General features: G+C 38.8%; 1 protein-coding gene across 3 annotated transcripts in view; it reads right to left on the bottom strand.

The window, feature by feature from the left end:
• LOC149187250 (uncharacterized) overlaps positions 1-18,688 on the bottom strand; it is a 308,667-nt gene that overhangs the window by 221,908 nt on the left and 68,071 nt on the right. The window contains exon 1 of one of the 3 annotated variants that reach the window (XM_089411331.1): positions 13,554-14,197. The exons of 1 other annotated variant lie outside the window; for it this stretch is intronic. In XM_089411331.1, the coding sequence (XP_089267457.1) occupies positions 13,554-13,823 (270 nt within the window). In that variant the 5' untranslated portion in view covers positions 13,824-14,197. Of the gene's footprint in view, positions 1-13,553; positions 14,198-18,688 lie in introns of those variants that run through there. One more of the 3 variants, XM_089411329.1, reaches the window with a different exon arrangement.

Genomic DNA, 18,688 nt, shown 5'->3' with positions numbered 1-18,688 from the left:
ATGAGTTATAAACTTATATGTAGCAAAAGTTGCAAAACAAATAAAACTAGCAGCTATCTATCTGAGACCATTGGCCTCTCCCTAGCAGCTTTCTTTCTGTCTTGTTTAGCAATTCCTTCACGAGTTTTTTGTATAACCTCTGCACTAGAAACCATACAAGGCATTACATCTGCATCATATGCAGAGAGTCTAGCCAGATGGTATTTCAATCATGTAATCCCTCCTGACATCTTGGTCCCACACAAGTTGCATGATATATATGCCTGATTTGCCCCACCAACAGCCTCCCCATACTCCCAAAATGGGTCCAAGGCTTTTGGCATATTTGACATTTGTAGTGAACTAATTCAAACCTAGGGCACAAAAAAAAAAACAAAAAATTGACATTAAACCCCCCAACACAAAATGAAAAAATAATAAGTAATAACCACCTCATTCAAAAAAAAATTACTACATTATTTGCATTTTGCAATGTGAATGAAAAATGGCAATAAGAGGGTGCATAAGAAAGTTGAAAAAAAAAATGAAGCTTGCTGTCCAAATATGGAGAAAACCCTTGCATTGGTTCATGGGCATGAAAATCATAGCAAATGAAAAAAAACAAAGAAACAAAATGTTGGTAGGCAAAGAGGCAAGCAAGCATAACCCTAAATCTATGAAAAAATCATTAACATAGGGGTTTTTAAGAACATACCTGTTAATGGAAGAAATGAAGTTTGTCTCACTATTCTTCAACTTTGATCCACAAAAAAATCTTAGTTGGTGGTGATAATCTTTGTTTGATCCTCAAACCCTCTTTGACAACTACCACAAAACTCTTCTCCTTCCTTCTCCAACACTCAGAAACAGAAATGAAGAAAAAAAAACCAATTTTTCCTTTTTCTGGCCGCGGCAAAACACGCCCGGCAATATTTTATATCGTTGCGCGAAATATCGCAATATTTTCGGCTCCCGAAAATATCGCGATATTTTCTCTTCGATATTTCAGCTCGCCGAAAATATCGCGATATTTACGCTATTCGCCAATATTATCTACACTGCTCCAGAGTGCCATGTCCAAAGAAGTATATGAGGAAACCTAGAGATATAGATCTACAAGGAGATCAAGCACTAGGGAGAGGGAGAAGACACACCATACAGTGGCACTAGCCTCAAGAGGAGGAGGAGTGTGATACTCCAGAGTGCCATGTGCAAAGAAGTATAGGAAGAAGCCTAGAGATATAGATCCGCAAGGAGATCAATCACTGATCTAGGGCAAATCTGCTAGATCAGATCCAAGATATTTGTATTTTCTCAGTTGGACCATTATCCGGGACAAGAGCCCGAGTAGGTTCTAAACCATTGTTAATAAGGAACTGATTTGATTGGGCAGACTTTGTTGTGTCATTGTGATTGAGATCAATATATTTGCTTCCACTGACTTTTATTGTGTTAGGAACCTAGCTATGCATTTAAATCAGTAGATCAATTTTTCTGTTAGGAATTTAAGTATTGGGTGCCAATTTCGCAGGAAATCTAATAATAAAGTTCATTCCTGGAAACCTAAGACCTAAGGAGCTCTTATCCTCTTGAAATATGTTGACAGCCTTAAGGGACAATTTGCTTTCCTCCTTGGAGAAAATTCCCTGATAACATTACTCAAGCTAAGGAGTATGCCTCCAAAACTTAGGACCTGTTACCCACTCATTTGGCATGAGGAAATGAAAGATGCAAGTTGCAACACATGGAGCACAGTGCATATTCAATCTGTGGCAGAGGCTGAGTTTACTTGTAAGTCCATTCCTAGAGACCTAGGACTGAAGGTTACTCTTATCCTCTTGAAATATGATGATGCCTTCAAGGGGCATTTTGCTTTCCTCCTTAGATAAAAATCCCCTGATAACATTACTCAAGCTAGGGAGTGTGCCTCCAAAATTAAGGAAAATTTAATAATAGGACCTTTTACCCACTCATTTGACATGAGGAAATGAATGATGCAACACATGGAGCACTGTGCATATTCAATCCATGGCAGAGACTGAATTTACATGTCAATCCAGGGACAAGCTTTGTTATGCGGAGGAAGGTTTTTTTTTGCTATAGCTATGGACAGATAATATGTCTCCCCACATGTTGAAAATCATCTAGGAGGTAATGAAAGTTGTGTATTGTAAGGCAACAGCAGCAAGATTGGATGGGCTTGTGCTACAAAATGCATTGACAGTTGATGAAACTTTCAGATTTTTGGTCACAAGACAACAAACGTGACCTCTGATGGTTCTGCTAGTGCTAAATATGGTAATCTTGATGAGTCTTCTAATGCTTCAGACCAGGCATTTCTTGGCAACAGAGTACTGAAATTACTATCAGATGCAGCCTCCCACACCCAGACAAGAACACTAGAGGTGCTGAGGATGCTCACTTCATTTGTGCAAATGAACAGGTTATTGATGGTGTTGGTGGTTGGAATCTGATAAGCATCAATACCAGAGGCAAATACAACCCACAGAAGGCCATATGCAACCTTGAAATTTTCCAGTTGTGTAGATTGCACAGGGGCATATGCAACTTTTTCCACTTGTTATTGGAAGGAAGGTTTAAATAAGATGCGCCTAATCTTCTTTTACCATTAGCCCACCCTGAAATTGCACATCATAATCACAAATTGTTTCCACACAGTATATAACAATTTACAGCCATAGCTAATAAATGCAAATAAAGTTGGACATCCACCACAGTCCTTCAGAATCGAGCATATACAGATGTTGAATACCTTTGATCAGGAGCTTTATTTCATCTCACATTTGTACATATAAATGTTTGAAGTGTTTCACTGTCAAGAAACTGCTGGCCTTCTTCAAGAATTCGGGGTTTCTATTTCAAAGTATATGTTGTAGCGAACAAGGAAGACACCCCAGCGAACTATAGCAGACAGAATAGTCAAGGCATCTATATAAAACGATAAGGATATCGGGGCATAAATATGAGCAGGTGGAATTCAAATAGGACAAAGTGGTCTAACCTGTAAGTGCAATTTTGACTAGACCAACTAGCATCTGGCCTAGGGTCAACCTCTTTACATGCCAATATTGATGTTGACGTCTTGAGGACCGACCCCTTTTGAAGGTCTTAATTCATGAACAAAAAGAAACATTGCTTTACCAGAGGCCACGATGCCCACATGGAAGGGGACTGTCAAGCCTACATAGCTGGTGCTTTTTTAAAAGGGTCCTTGACCACATATAATTTCAGAAATGAGTTTGGGGGCATATCATGTGTAACTTAGATAATTTTTGCACCTTGGAGACCTCATGCATCCACATGTTGCGCCTTGCAAGTCCACATATCCACACATAGGGGATATTTTAAGTACTAGAGTTGCCACATGGATGATGATATAGAAGTTGAAGCATGCATCTTGGAGGCCGCTTGCCCACCTTGGATATCACTCGAAGATTATAATTGCATGAGTTACAGAGCAAGCAATCTTGAAGGGCTGTTGGAGACTGGGCAGTGGACACTGCTACTTTGAAGGGCCTTTCGAGGTTGGACGCTATGCATTAAGACCCCCTATGAACTCATTTATGGAGATGGATCACCTTTGAAGGTTTGAGTGATGAAAACAAAATTGGGGGTCTATCATTTCAAGTTTTCTTATGGTCTCCATCCTGTTGATTTCTGGTAGCATCGGATGTGCTCTAAGTCTCAAAATTTGTAGGGAGGCTTAGACATATGCATTCTCCAATACCCATAAATCGTTTTGGGAAATTCCACCCGGAGACAATTTTATTAAAATAATTAATTATTTTTAATGGGTCTCTAAATCTAAACTTAGGAAATTAAAATAATTAAAGGGTATTAATCTAACTGTGGCTGAAACTTCTAGAAGAAGACGAGAATCAAGCCAAAATGATCTAAGCCATTGATTGGAAATAAATCTGGGTCGTTGGTTGTTCAACAGAAAGATATAAGAAGAGGCTTGAGGGGCACTTGGAGGATATATTGAGTTGAGATCAGAAGATTGAATTTTTGAAGGACAGCAATTGCCAGGAGAGAAATTCGAAGTGATCTTTTGCAGTGACTCGTGAGGGGCAAGGATAGTTCCGGTTGGAGATTTCTCCTGATCCGAGAATACTCGACAGAGAAGCCAGAGAGAGATCCAGCAGAGGTAGCGCAGAGCCAGAGAGGCTGACGCAGGGCCATGCAGAGACAGCGCAGAAACCCAAAGGGAATCCGTAAATTTGTTGGAGAATCGTTTTCAGAGCCAGAAGTCAGGGTGTGAGAACGGGAGGGCAGAAGTCAAAGTCTCAGAAGAAAATCGATCAGTCAGGAGGAGTGACGCAGACCCCAGTAGCTATGACGCAAGGCCTATCCAGTGATTGCATAGAGACTGCACAGAGGCAGCCAAGGGCTAGCCATTCAGTGGCTGGATCAGCTAGGGTCTCCAGCAATAGTGTAAAGTAATCTCACTCATCTCTCTATCAGTGATATTGTTAATTTTAGGCAACAATGGTATGTTCTATGCTTTAGAGCAATTTTACTTCAATTTCTTTAATAGCCCAGTATCAATATTTAGATTAGCAATCACATCAACATGATAGTAAAATGCAGATAGAACATAAACATAAATAGTAGAAGACATGCCAAGACAAGAGGACACAAGATGTGGCACCAACCAGGGACAAACCCCAATGTGGGGAAACCCTTGATCAAATCTTCTTTTAGTCTTCAATAGTTCAGCAGAGAGAGAGTACAATTTACAAATATGATAATTTATAACAGCAGCAAAAGAGATCTAACCAGAAAAGTCAATGCTAGTCAACAGGGCAGATTTGACCCTCAACAAATCGGTCAACTTCGGCCTCCAAACAGCAAGAGTCCTCAAAACAAACAAATTCAGCCTAGTCAAAGTCTGATCAAACAGCCCACCTGCAGTCAGCCCAAGCTGCAGTCAACGCTGGTCAACGGTCAACGTTTAGCCTCGATTTTTGTGCCCAAAAATGCGGCTTGCCCAAACAAAGATAGCCCTCACAAAAACACAGTCAAAGGAGGTCAACACATGCTGGTCAATGCTTGGTCAAACTGTCCAGAAATTTGATCTCCTGAAATTTCGGCCTCCTGAAATTTCGGCCTCCTAAAATTTCGGACATGTGGAGAGAGGGAGGCCCAGAAATCCGTACCCAATCAATGAGGAGAGAGAGAGAGAAGAGTGAAGATGAGTGTGTCCAAAAGAGGCTAAGTCACCTTCTATTTATATGCAACGTTGAGGATGAATAGAAATGACTATTGGGCTTCTAAGCCTACATAAGTTTGTTGGCGACCTTGACAATTTTACCATAATCAAAATAAATTCATAAGTTCATTTGTACATGTCAGAATCGGTTGATCTTTAGATCAATCCTACACCTCTCGAAGAGAGGAATCCAAGAAAAATATCAGTTGGCATAAATAAGATGACCCATGTGGAGTTTGGCCCTAGTTGCCAATTTTAACACTCCCTCTCAACTAGGGAGAACTCCATCTGCTAATCCATCTACCAATCTGTACTATCTCGGCCATCAATGCACTTCTTTGCTCTGCTGAGCTATGAAGAAGAAGAAGTGATCGAGAATGTATCATACCATTCTCTACTAACCCAAAGTCAGTCCCAATCAAAGGAGAGTGTGTCATACCACTCTTACTATCCCGAAGTCAGTTCCAATCAAAAGAGAGTGTCTCATACCACTCTTACAAACCCGAAGTCAGTTCCAATTGATCCCAAATCAATAACGGTCATCCTAGCATAGGGAGTACAGTAGTACACGATGCGTCCATCAATAGTACTATGGTCCCTATCCTCATTTCCCTACTCATTGGTCAGATGAGAGGTACTTCCCATGAAACCCAAACTACATGGGTAGGATGTCTCAGCAGGAGAAGGATGAACAACTCATCCTACCTACATGTCGCCAAGGGGTATCGCAGGGGAAGGTTGAACCACTCACCCTGTACACAGCAAACCACTAGGGGAAGGCTGAACCACTCACCCTATGGTTGCTCATCACTCCAAGAAGTACCCCAAGCCCCCCGGAGCTCCCAAAGCTCAATGTCCATCTCATATAGGACCCTCATAAGAGGGTCTCTCCACAACTCCAAGTCGTTCTCAGAAGGCCAAGAACTTGACCTTCCCCAGGGGCTTTGTCAAAATATCGACGACCTGCTCATCAGTCCTAATGTGATGGAGCCTTATTGCTCCTCGTTGTACCATATCCCGGATAAAGTGGTACCTGATATCTATATGCTTGGAGCGATCATGAAACACAGGATTCTCTGATAATCGGATCCCACTCTGGTTGTCGCAGAGGATCATGGTGGTATCCAGCACATGTCCAAACAGCTCATTGAAGAGCTTCCTCAACCAAACAGCTTCACAGGAGGCCATACTAGCAGCTATGTATTCGACCTCGGCAGTGCTCAAGGCAACCGATTTCTGCTTCCTGCTCATCCAGAATATCAAAGCAGAACCAAAAGAAAAATAGCATCCAGAAGTGCTCTTGTGATCCACCACACTACCAATCCAATCAACATCAGAATAACCATGCAGCCTCACATTTCCGACAATGTATCTCAGTCCATGAGTGATTGTGCCCCGAAGATATCTCAGAAGATTCTTGGCACCAATCCAATGTATATGATGAGGCTCAACCATATATTGGCTCAATGTGTTAACTGCAAAACATATGTCCAGATGGGAGTTCACCAAGAACATCAGTGCTCCTATGAGTTGACGATAAGCATTTCCCAATTCAGGTCCAGTAGCACTACCACATAACTTCTTAAAGTTAAGTTCCATCGGAGTAGTCACAGGCTTGCAGTCCACCATCCCAAATCTTTCCAATATCTTCACAACATATTTTCCTTGAGAGAGGAAAATTTCACCTGGCTTTTGCCAGACCTCCAACCCTAGGAAATAATGCATCAGTCCTAGGTCCTTCATCTCAAATTCAGAAGCCAACTCCCTCTTACATTTGTGAATGAGAGGGTTTGCACTTGTTAGAAAGAGGTCGTCCACATAAAGTACCAGAATGAGAGGTTTATCATTTTCAACCTTAAAGTAAAGGTTCGGATCGGCTTCACTTCTAGTGAATCCCAGCTTCATCAGATAGCTATCGATCCTCTCATACCAAGCCCGAGGTGCTTGCTTCAATCCATAGAGAGTTTTCTTCAACCTACATACATGAGATTCCCGATCATGAACCTCAAACCCCTCGGGTTGTTCCACATAGACTTCCTCTTTCATTGAACCATGCAAGAACGCAATCTTGGCATCCATTTGATGTAGGTTCCATCCTTGCGAGGCAGCAAGAGTTATGATCGAGCAGATGGTGGTGTATCGGGCAAGAGATGCAAATATCTCATTGTAATCTACACCTTCCTTTTGAGAGAAGCCTCGAGCAACAAAGCGAGCCTTGAACTTTTTTGCAATTCCATCAGCTCCATGCTTGATTTTGCAGAGCCACTTAGAGATTACAACTGATTTGTCCTGGGGTCTAGGGACCACATCCCAAACATCATTCTTCATAATTGACTCGTATTCTTCATTCATAGCATCCTTCCATACTTGATGCTTCACGGCTTCTTCGAATGATGAAGGCTCATTTTGAATGATAGTGCTCATGGCAGTCAAATATCCTTGATACCTATTCGGCTTCTTGCTTTCACGAAAGTCCCCCTTGGTGCAATGTGTCTCTCGGCATCTTCGAGAGTCTCCCTAAGCCATGAGGGTCTCATTTTGGAGGAGGAGGGCTCATGAGGAGGAGGATCAATAGGATCCATAGGTTCATCAACATCAAGCATCGTTTCGTCTTCTTTTGCACCCTAATTTTTGGTGTCAGCTTCTTTGTCCTTAGGATAGGAAGGTTGTTGATCTTCCTGAGGGCCATATCTTCGTCGAAGGTGACATCATGACTTATTTCAACTTCCTTTTGACCAGCCACATAAATTCTACATCCCTTAGAATTTTCACTATAGCCCACAAAGATTCCTTTCTTCCCAGATGCACCCAAATTGCTTGTTTTCTCTTTTGGCACATGAAAATATACGGGACTGCCAAAAATTCTAAAATGAGAGACATCAGGTTTCTTACTAGTGAACATTTCTTCAGGAGTCTTAGAGTCCAATGCTTGATGAGGGCATCGATTTTGAACATACATGGCAGTATTTGCAGCTTCAGCCCATAGAAACTTCAGAAGGCCTTGATCATGAAGCATGGGACGAACTGCTTCTACAATAGAGCGATTCTTCCTTTCAGCCACACCATTCTGCTCAGGAGAGTATGGCGTTGTAATCTCCTTCTTAATGCCAGCTTCTCTGCAATAATCTTGGAATTCATTGGATTCGTACTCAGTCCCATTATCAGTCCTCAATATCTTGATTTTCTTCTCGGATTGGTTTTCGATCAAGGCTTTGAAGTGTAAGAAACAGGTGAACACTTCATCCTTCTTCTTTAAGAAGTAGATCTAGGTCTTGCAAGAATAATCATCCCTAAAGGTGAGATAATATAAATATCCTCCCAAAGAGTTTACAGGCATCATACCAGATATGTCGGAGTGGATCAACTGCAATATATATGTGGTCTTGCTATTACTTGAGCGGAATGGTCCCCTTGTAAGTTTTCCTTCGGCACATCCTGGACATACACCTTCATGCTCTACTTTGAACTCGGGCATCCCTGTCACCATCTATCTCACATCGTGTAGGGCCTTATAATGAAGATGGGCAAACCTCCGGTGCCATCCTTCAGATTGTAGAGATGTGTCGCAAGACATGGCTCCCAATGGACTTCCTCCAACTTGATACAAAGTGTCAACCCTGAACCCAAGAATAAAAGAATCTTTAAAATGTCTTTTCCAAACATGTACCTTTCCATCAATGAATGCCACCTTGAATCCTTTGTCCTCCATGGCTGAAATGGACACTTTGTTCTTCTTGAGATCAAGTACATATAATACTTCTTGGAAATGAATAGTGTTACCTTGATTCAATTGAAGGGTAACATTCCCTACTCCTTTCATGGGATAGGTGGCATCGTCTCCAAGGATGATCTCCAAGTTTGTCTCCTTTTCTATTAGATTAGAGAGGGCTTCCTTGTATCTGGTGAAGTGCCTTGAGGCACCACTATCAATCAACCAATTTCCCAAAGTGTCTGGAGGAGACGCAGTGGAGAGGGCCTATATAAGATAGTACTCTTTTGCTTATTGTTAACAACATTTGATTCTTCATAAAGAGGCTTGAAAGATATAAGAAGAGGCTTGAGGAGCACTTGGAGGATATATTGAGTTGAGATCAGAAGATTGAATTTCTAAAGCACAGCAGTTGTCAGGAGAGAAATTCAAAGTGATCTTTTGCAGTGAGGGGTAGGGATAGTTCCAGTTGGAGATTTCTCCTGATCCGAGAATACTCAGCGAAGAAGGCAGAGAGAGAGCCAGCAGAGGCAACGCAGAAGCCCAGAGGGAATCTGTAAATTTGCTGGAGAATCGTTTTGAGAGCCAAAAGTTGGGGTGTGAGACCGGGAACGCAGAAGATGAAATCTCAGAAGCAAATCGATCAGTCGGGAGGAGTGACGCAGACCCCAGTAGCTGTGACGCAGGGCCTACGCAGTGATTGTGTAGAGACTACGCAGAGGCAGCCAGGGGCTGGCCATTCAATGGCTGGATCAGCCAGGGTCTCCAGTGATAGTGTGAGGTAATCTCACTCATCTCTTTGTCAGTGATATTCTTTGTACTGGATAGCCAACAAGGCATCCAGAGATTGTATTTAGAAAACTACTGCTTAATAATACAAACCCTCAGTTGTTGCACCAGTTTTCCCGCATTGGATTTTTTCCGGGGACTTTTGTCCAAAAATAACTGTGTAGATGTGTGTGATGTTTATTTCTCTCATGTGTTGTATTTAGTTTCCGCAGTTGTATTTGATGTAGGCTGCAGTGCAGGTATTTCAATGTTTGTCGTAGAGAACTGCAAGTAACTTGTTTAATTTATTTAACAAGTAGGAGAAATATAATCAATTTGTTGCAGTAGGAATCGGGTAACCGATTTTTCACACATCCTAGGACCTATGGATCATGAGCCCACAAACTCAACTCATCCTCGCTTCCACTGCAAACTGAAGAACCCTGTGGTATAGCATCTATTGGCGCCTTGGCTGGCCAAATCTTCATTCTAATGGCCCCTCTTTTCAATGCCCAAAGGATACAATTTATAGAGGAAATTACAATATTGTGGATCATTTCAAGATCCATGATCTTCTCCATAAAGCTCTCAACGTGATCTTCTCCACAAAGCTCTCAACATGATTTTTTTCACAAAGCTCTCAACATAATCCCTAAGATCCCTCGCGGATCTGATTTTTAAAGCTTTTTAACAAATCCCTTGCCTTTTGACGTGTTTTTCTTATTTTTTCCTTCTACAAGTCATTCTTGCTAATTTTTTGGAGGATAGGTCGATGCTCCTGCATCAGAATCCCAAGGTACAGAAATTTATGACCTCCTGGTCATATGCTTTCACGTCTTCTCATAACAGCTTCAACTCGTGAGCCACAACACGCCTCTACAGTAACAAGTCTCCACCTTGCTACACGATACCCCACCAAACCTTCTCTTGAGTTTGGGCTTTGGCATCTTCCTGGTTCTCTTCTATGGAACCCTTCGAGCACTCCTTGCTCTAGGTTGTTGCAAATCTTCTCACCTTCCTTTGTTGTCACCTGCACAGAGAAAACAAATCTCTTACCATATCTTCAATCACTTGTACCTTCTTTTGTTGCTTCTCCTCCACACTACACGCAAGAATCTTCTGCGCTTTGATACCACTTGATGAAAACAAAATTGGGGGTCTATCATTTCAAGTTTTCTTATGGTCTCGATTCCAAGAACCTATGGATTATGAGCCCACAAACTCAACTCATCCTCGCTTCCACTGCAAACTGGAGAACCCTGTGGTATCGCATCTATTGGCGCCTTCACTGGCCAAATCTTCATTCTAATATCCCCTCTTTTCAATGCCCAAAGGCTACAATTTATAGAGGAAATTACAATATTGTGGATCATTTCAAAATCCATGATCTTCTCCACAAAACTCTGAACATGATCCTCTCCACAAAGCTCTCAACATGATTTTTTTCACAAAGCTCTCAACATAGACCCTAAGATCCCTCATGGATATGATTTTTCAAGCTTTTTAACAAATCCCTTTCCTTTTGACGTGTTTTCCTCATTTTCGCCTTCTAGAAGTCGTTCTTGCTGATTTTTTGGAGGATGGGTCGATGCTCCTGCATCATTGAGCCCCTTAATTTTGTACAAGTGGCGTGAACAACCCACTTTTTATGTCTTTTAGAGTGATCAATTGAATAAAAGGACCTTCTGCCTCTCCACATGTTAGATTAGGGGCTTTTAACTTAAAAATCCAATATTTTAATGTAAAGGAAGTTGAGCATCTTGTTATTTGGAGTGTCCATACACCAAGAAGGTATCGGAAGAGGTGGAAAGGTTAAGAGGAATTGGGAATGTGTGGGAATGAGGAAATGTTGAAGAGGCCTACAGAACCTAATGGAGCAAAAAGGAGATTTCAAGATCAGAGCACTACCTCTCAACATAGCCAGGGGAGTATGCCTTGACGACAATCTTAAGTTGTTTGAAGACAAAGAGACACTCCTCCTCAAATGTGTTGTTCAGCCTTCAAGCCATAACTATCTTAAACGCCTATCCATAGGTGCAAGCAAACACTATCCCTCATAGGCAAGGTGAAAAATAAGAACATTCCATGGGCTGTTTTCAATGGTGCTTCACAGGGGAACCCTTCTAAGGGAGGTTCAAGGAGCATACTATAACTATCTTCAAATCACTGTATTTCAATTACAGTTGGAATTGGTCAAGAAACCAATAACTAGTATGAAATGGCAGGCTTTAAACTTGGTTCTAAAACTGGCACAAGAATTTGGTGTAACCGAATTACAATTTTTTGGAGACTGGATGTTGGTTATCGAATGTATGTGCAAAGAAACCGCTCTCAGGAATTTTACATTACAGCCCTTGTATGATGAAGTTCTGAACCTACTTACATCTTTCTCATATACATCTAGCCTCATATTTACAAGGACAAGAACAGTGTTGAAAACAGTCTCCCAAAAGCTGGAGTTGGGCTGGACCAAGGAACCTGAATTATTACAATAACCCACAAAGGACATACTACAGAATATAGTCATGAACCATGGACCTAAATCTAGTCCTTTCAGTGTTTTATCCCATATTTTATATTATGATTAACTTTCACTGCAGAATATAACATGAACCATGGACCTAATTTAGTCCTACATCTAACCTCATATTTACAAGCACAAGAACAGTGTTGCAAACAGTCTCCCAAAAGCTGGAGTTGGGCTGGACCAAGGAACCTGGATTATTACAATAACCCATAAAGGACATACTACAGAATATAGTCATGAACCATGGACCTAAATCTAGTCCTTTCAGTGTATTATCTCATATTTTATATTATGATGGACTTTCACTGCAGAATATAACATGAACCATGCACCTAAATTTAGTCCTTTCAATGTTTTATCTCATATTTTGTATGATGATGGACTTTCACAGATCACTCTATATATGATTAATGTACGACTTGGAATCATTTTTGTTTTTTAAAAGAGGTAATGGATATAATTGAACAGAAACAAACTTCAGTTTTCTTTTTTCTGTAATGATGAATTGGACATAGGAATGTCATGTAAAGAGCTTAACAGCACTTATGAATACCCTGAGCATATATATATATATATATTCCTTCAGAAAAAATTAATTAATGAACTCAACCTTTTTCCATAAAAGTCCTTTTCCCTAGGAATTTTGCCCGAAAAAATGAGTGGGTGAGGGGCCTTTGCCTCGCCAGAAAGATATAAACTCATTGGAAAGGCCGAGTCCAGTTATCAACTCACTCCTTTCAACCATTGTCTTCAAGACTACTCCTACAGACCTTCAAATTTACTGCCTTTTAGAAAGCCAATTCGCCCCGTCTTATATAAAATCAAACCTTGGACTCTGATACCACATTAAAATGAAACATTGAATTCAAGTACGCAACAGAAATAAAATCACAACCTCATGAGACAAAACAGAAAAACAACAAAAAAATTACGAAAAAGGTAATCTTCGACAAAAATTTTAACTTTTCACGAATCAGAAAACAAACACTCTTTACAGTCACACATCACATCACTTCGTCTTTAAGATCCCAAATCTGAAGATCAATCCATCTTCAGGTGCCCTCTTTTACTCTTTAGGATGAAAAATAGCACAGAAGAAATATGTCTAATGCGGGAAAATATTTGCGGTGTTTGCCCCATCTCAACAGTAATTCAGGAAAGGGCATTGAAGACTGATCGAAATTAAAAAAACCAACAGTATCAGGAGATTCATTCTGGAGAAAAATAGTCTAACACGGATGCTATCTGACAGAATGAAAATTTATCCTACAATTTGTACTTTTTTATTCTTCTCATAGAAAACAATGTGGTCAACTTAAGAATAGAGATGCCCGGACCTTTGACATTCCCTGGACTCTGTGCGTGCGCCCACCATGTTTGCCACCATCAATGCTTGGGCTTTCTCCATCATCAGTGCAGAAGACAATAGTAGCAAAGCTCTCCCAGGTGGCGTAATTGGTCGCAATGATCACTGCAAAGCTCATGCCTTTGCTAGAGTCCACAATGCGGAAGAACCATCCTTCAAAGGAGGGATATGGCCGAATGCTTTCAGGTAACCACCGGCTGAAACTGGGGGGATGGGGATCCCATGGATGCACCCACTTCATTTGGCTTTCTGGGTAATGTGTACTCAATTGTACTACCAGAAAGACTTCTTCAGGGTTTCTTCTCTATTTGTTGGCAAAATGCCTTTCTATCCGAACTGGTGTCCGCCTGTATTGAATTATAAGTTTGTTTGGTTCGCGCAGATTGAAAAATCTATCTCGCCGAACAAAAATGGCACCTGTAAGTTTGCATGGAAGGGGTTACATAAATTGCCAAAACATTTGGATATGTGCTTTCCACGTCGGCGGCTAAAATTCGAAACCCCTGGAAATTTTACAAGGGAATTCGCCCATGTCTGAGAGTATGTCACTGGGGCTCTAAGACTTGCAAGCAGGAGAGTTTATGAGTAGGCATATATCCATGTAGTTTTAGTAGTTTCAGTTGTTATAAATGATACATATATGAAGTAGAAGCGTAGGAAGATGAATAAGCCATGTGCAAGAGCCAACTTCCCTGGAGTTTAAGACTTGTATTTATTATATTCCAGTTATAATGAATGTCAAAGACTTGCCATTTTTTTTTTGGAAGGTGGCAAAACCTATCAAACTCAAGTGTCAAACCCACAGTGAGGACAACCATCTCTGGCTGCTATCCGCGAATGTCAATTTGACTCATCACCGTTATCAAGGAAAACCACGCCACCTGTAATAACCCGCTGGTGGTCCGTAAGGGAGCAGGCTTTGCCTATGGGTCTTGGGCCGTTAACCTGTTTCCTTACGTCCGAGGAAGACGAGCTCTTAGCCAAGCAGAAGCAGTGTTACGGCATACTCCATTATTACTTGGACATATAATTTTATATTGATAAAAATTAAAATAAAAAGATAATTCATGCAAAGATAATAAGAACTTTATTTGTGGATGATTTTTTTATAAACTTTAATATTATATTTGTTCATTTTAATCTATTATTTGTATAGGTACACGAACATGAATGCGATATAGATAATTTATAAAATATATTGTATCAAAAATATACCTCTAAAACATTTTTTTATTAGCCATTAGAAGAAGCTATGGGCATGGTCATCTATAGATCTACCATTGATCTAGTTGTATCATCATTAGTTGGCAGAGAAGACAAGACACTATCTAAGGAAACCCTACAACTAAGAGGAAGTGTAGTTACATGAATTTGACCAGATTTGTACCCCTTCGGTGAATCACTTAAGTAGTCAACCAAGCCATCTTCCATGACTCAGGCCAATGACAAATTGATAAATCTTATAAATAAAATAAAAACTTCTAACTTTATTCAATTTATTTAAAAAAAATATTATTAAATAATATAATTAAATAACATTTTTTAATTTTTCTTTTAAAATTAAATTTTAATTTTACAATTTGTTTTATAATCAAATAAAAAATTACATATCATTATTATTAACTAATAAAAAATTCATATTTTTAAATTTTATAAATTAAAGATATATATGTTTAAAAAAATTAAAATTAAAACTAATAAAACTATTAACTATATGCCCTAAAACTGCTTCTGCTTGGCTAAGAGCTCGTCTTCCTCGGACGTAAGGAAACAGGTTAACGGCCCAAGACCCAGAGGCATCTGGCAGGAGTGAAAGTCTGCTCCCTTACGGACCGCCAGCGGGTTATTTCAGGTGGCGTGGTTTTCCTTGATAACAGTGATGTGTCAACTGACATTCGCGGATAGCAGCCAGAGATGGTTGTCCTCAATGTTGGTTTGACAAACTGAGTTTGATAGGTTTTTCCACCTTTTGAAAAAAAAAAAAAAAAAAACTATTAACTACTTTTAAAAAAAATTTACACAATCACATATAATTAATTCAAATTTAAAACTATTTATATTTTTATAATAAAATAAATTTAAAAAATACACTTAAAATATTTAAAAAAATATCATTTTACAAAATGTTCTTTAATTTGTAGTCAATGGTCAAATAATAGAGGATCAACGCATAAAACCTCTGCGCGGCAGGGCTATCCCCAACAGTTGGGCATCTAGTTCTCAATTCTCGTGGAATTGATAAGAATAACACAATGCAGAACGATATTAACGCTTTCGCTCAAATGGATTTCTGGAATTAATTAGGTATCGAAAAGGTAACTCAGAGGTATTTAACTTCGGATCCCTCTGGTTAATTAGAGGTGGATTTTAAGTAGCAATATGTGGCTATGGCATTGAATATGTTTGGGAGTATTTTTTTTATAACAATCCTTCTTGTTAATTAGAGATGGATTTTAAGCAGCAATATGTGGCTATGGCATTGAATATGTTTGGGAGTATTTTTTTTATAACCATTACTTATTTTTTTTAATGAGTTTAGTTTAAAATAATATCATATTATATTGGATAGGTGATATTTATAAATTATTATAGTATTGTAATAAATTAATTTTTTTCATAGTAAAATATTATGAAAGTGAAATTTTATAATTAAAAATATTCTTGTATTAAATATCATTTTTAGGATTTAACTGTTTTAAGTAAGTCCTTCACGTATAATCATTTTCATGAGGTAGTCGTAAGTGACTAATTTCTCATGATTTAAATAGTTCACTTATATCTCATTGCATCGGGTGATGCTCATAGTTCATATTGTTGTATGTTTTTTTTAAATGTATATATATTTAATTAATATATTTTTTTGTCTAAGAAAAAAAATTAATTATTTTTTTGACAAGTAACTATGATTTATCTTTTTATTAATAAATTTTAGATCTTAATTTTCACAAATTTCACATTACTTACTTTACCAATTAAAATATCCCAAAACTTAATTATTAAATTTTTAGTTGTTAAGCTCCATTAAGTTATTTACCAACTGTTGCCTACAATTGTGGAAGCTAACTGCAGTCTTTCTTTAATTTCTGGAAACCAACTGCAGTAATTTCCTTAAATTAAGGAAATCAACTGCAGTTAATTAATTTTCTTGTTGGAGCTTCTGAAGTGGTCCATTACTCCATCTGGAGTTCTCTACCTTGATCTATGGAACACCTGACACATAGCCATCAGAAGCTTGATGGAAACTGCAGTTAATTAATTTTCTTGTTGGAGCTTCTGAAGTGGTCCATTACTCCATCTGGAGTTCTCTACCTTGATCTGTGGAACACCTGACACATAGCCATCAGAAGCTTGATGGAAGTTTGGCTATAAATTTATCTGTTTGGTCCCCAAGCTTGCATCTCAATCCCCTTCAATTTTTTACACCATCTAACTGAGAGAGCAGAGCTTGGAAGTGCCTTCAGACTTTCTGTATTCTTTTCTTTTTGCTTGGATTGAAGCTGGAGTGTTGAAGAAAATAAGCAAGTGGACTGTGGTTTGCATCAAGAACATCACCAATGGCTGGAGGTAATTTATATTTCTGGGCATTAAGTTTTAACGATTCTTTGAGTTTTCCGCATACAGAATCGTTGTGAAATTATAATATTTTATCATTTGGTATCGGAGCTATAACATTTATCTCTGCCTTGGTTTATTTATCTCTGCCTTGCTGTGTTGGCCAAGAAACGAATTCTTATTTTTCAAGCATGCCTAAGTTTATTGAGTCGGAAACATTCCGCATAATAATGAAATGAATGTTTGATTGCGCAAAGCTTTAAGTGTAGTGAATGAGTTTAAAATTTTGAACATTAAAAAGAGATGGAAGAGAATATAACTTGTCACAAGATTATATGGAATAAGAATCATGACCAACATCGTCGAAACCAATTTTAGCAGTTAAAAAAAAAAAAGCAGTCTTCTAACCTGTTTTTCCCAAGGTTTTGCAGAGTCAAAGTTCTACTCTCACTTTAAGTTTTTTCACGGAACTTGGTTCTGTATTTCTGATTGCAATATCATTTGGTATTAGAGCCAGGTTCGACAACACGTCTATTTGTAAAGAGCAGAAAATCTAAATGAATATGAAGCATATTGTTCAAAAGCCTTCGTAATTCGGACTGAAAACAAAAACCTTTTAGTGAGTTGCTATGTTATCCATGTACTAAATTTGCTATGATTACAGTTATATGGAGTTTATTTAAAATGTCATTTTGACTTACTCCTTTCAGTAAACGTTATTTTTTCTCTCTAGTTAAGTTTTGTTTATGCAACAAAAATAATGTCTAGTGATCCATATAATTTTAATTAATTAGAGAATAGCCACAGCATCTTTAATTAATTAAAATTATATATTTTGATTGGTTAGATCACATAAAGATTATTTAGACATTAAATTGTAATTAATTAGACTAAATATAATAAATTTTATCCCACAGGAGTTATGAATTAATAAGTTTTATTGAATCTGTTTGAATTGAAAATTTAGCCCACAGGCAATTTTTATGTCATTAGATTCAATTTTTGAGCATGATTTACATTGGTAAAACATGAAAGTTTATTAAGCCTCAATTTTAACATAAGCATGTGATTTTTAATTTTGATGCAGTAGTACAACCTGCAAATTTCTCTGAAATTCGTTGTGACATTCCCGAACTTAAGGGAGATAACTATAAGATTTGGAATGAGAGGATTCTCCTTCATTTGGGGTGGATGGACATAGATTATGCTATTAGGAAAGATGAACCATCGGCACTCACTAATACCAGCACTGCAGCGGACATCACGCTTTATGAACGATGGGAGCGATCCAATCGTCTAAGCATGATGTTCATTAAGACTAAAATTTCAGCTGGTATTCGTGGTTCCGTTGATCAGCATGAAAAGGTCTGAGACTTGTTGAAGGCCATTGATGATCAATTCGTCACTTCAAACAAGGCACTAGCAAGCACCCTAATCATGAAGTTCTCATCCCTAAGGCTCACCAGTGTGAAAGGTGTGCGCGAGCACATCATGCAGATGAGGGACACTGTGGCTCAATTGAAGAAACTCGAGGTTGATATATCGGAGTCCTTC

The sequence above is a fragment of the Pinus tabuliformis genome, chromosome 3_1 (assembly GCF_031772625.1).
Source record: "Pinus tabuliformis cultivar Carrire ecotype Pingquan chromosome 3_1, CPIR1, whole genome shotgun sequence".
NCBI classification, from domain to species: Eukaryota; Viridiplantae; Streptophyta; class Pinopsida; order Pinales; family Pinaceae; genus Pinus; species Pinus tabuliformis.
This window is presented reverse-complemented; position numbering and strand designations above follow the sequence as displayed.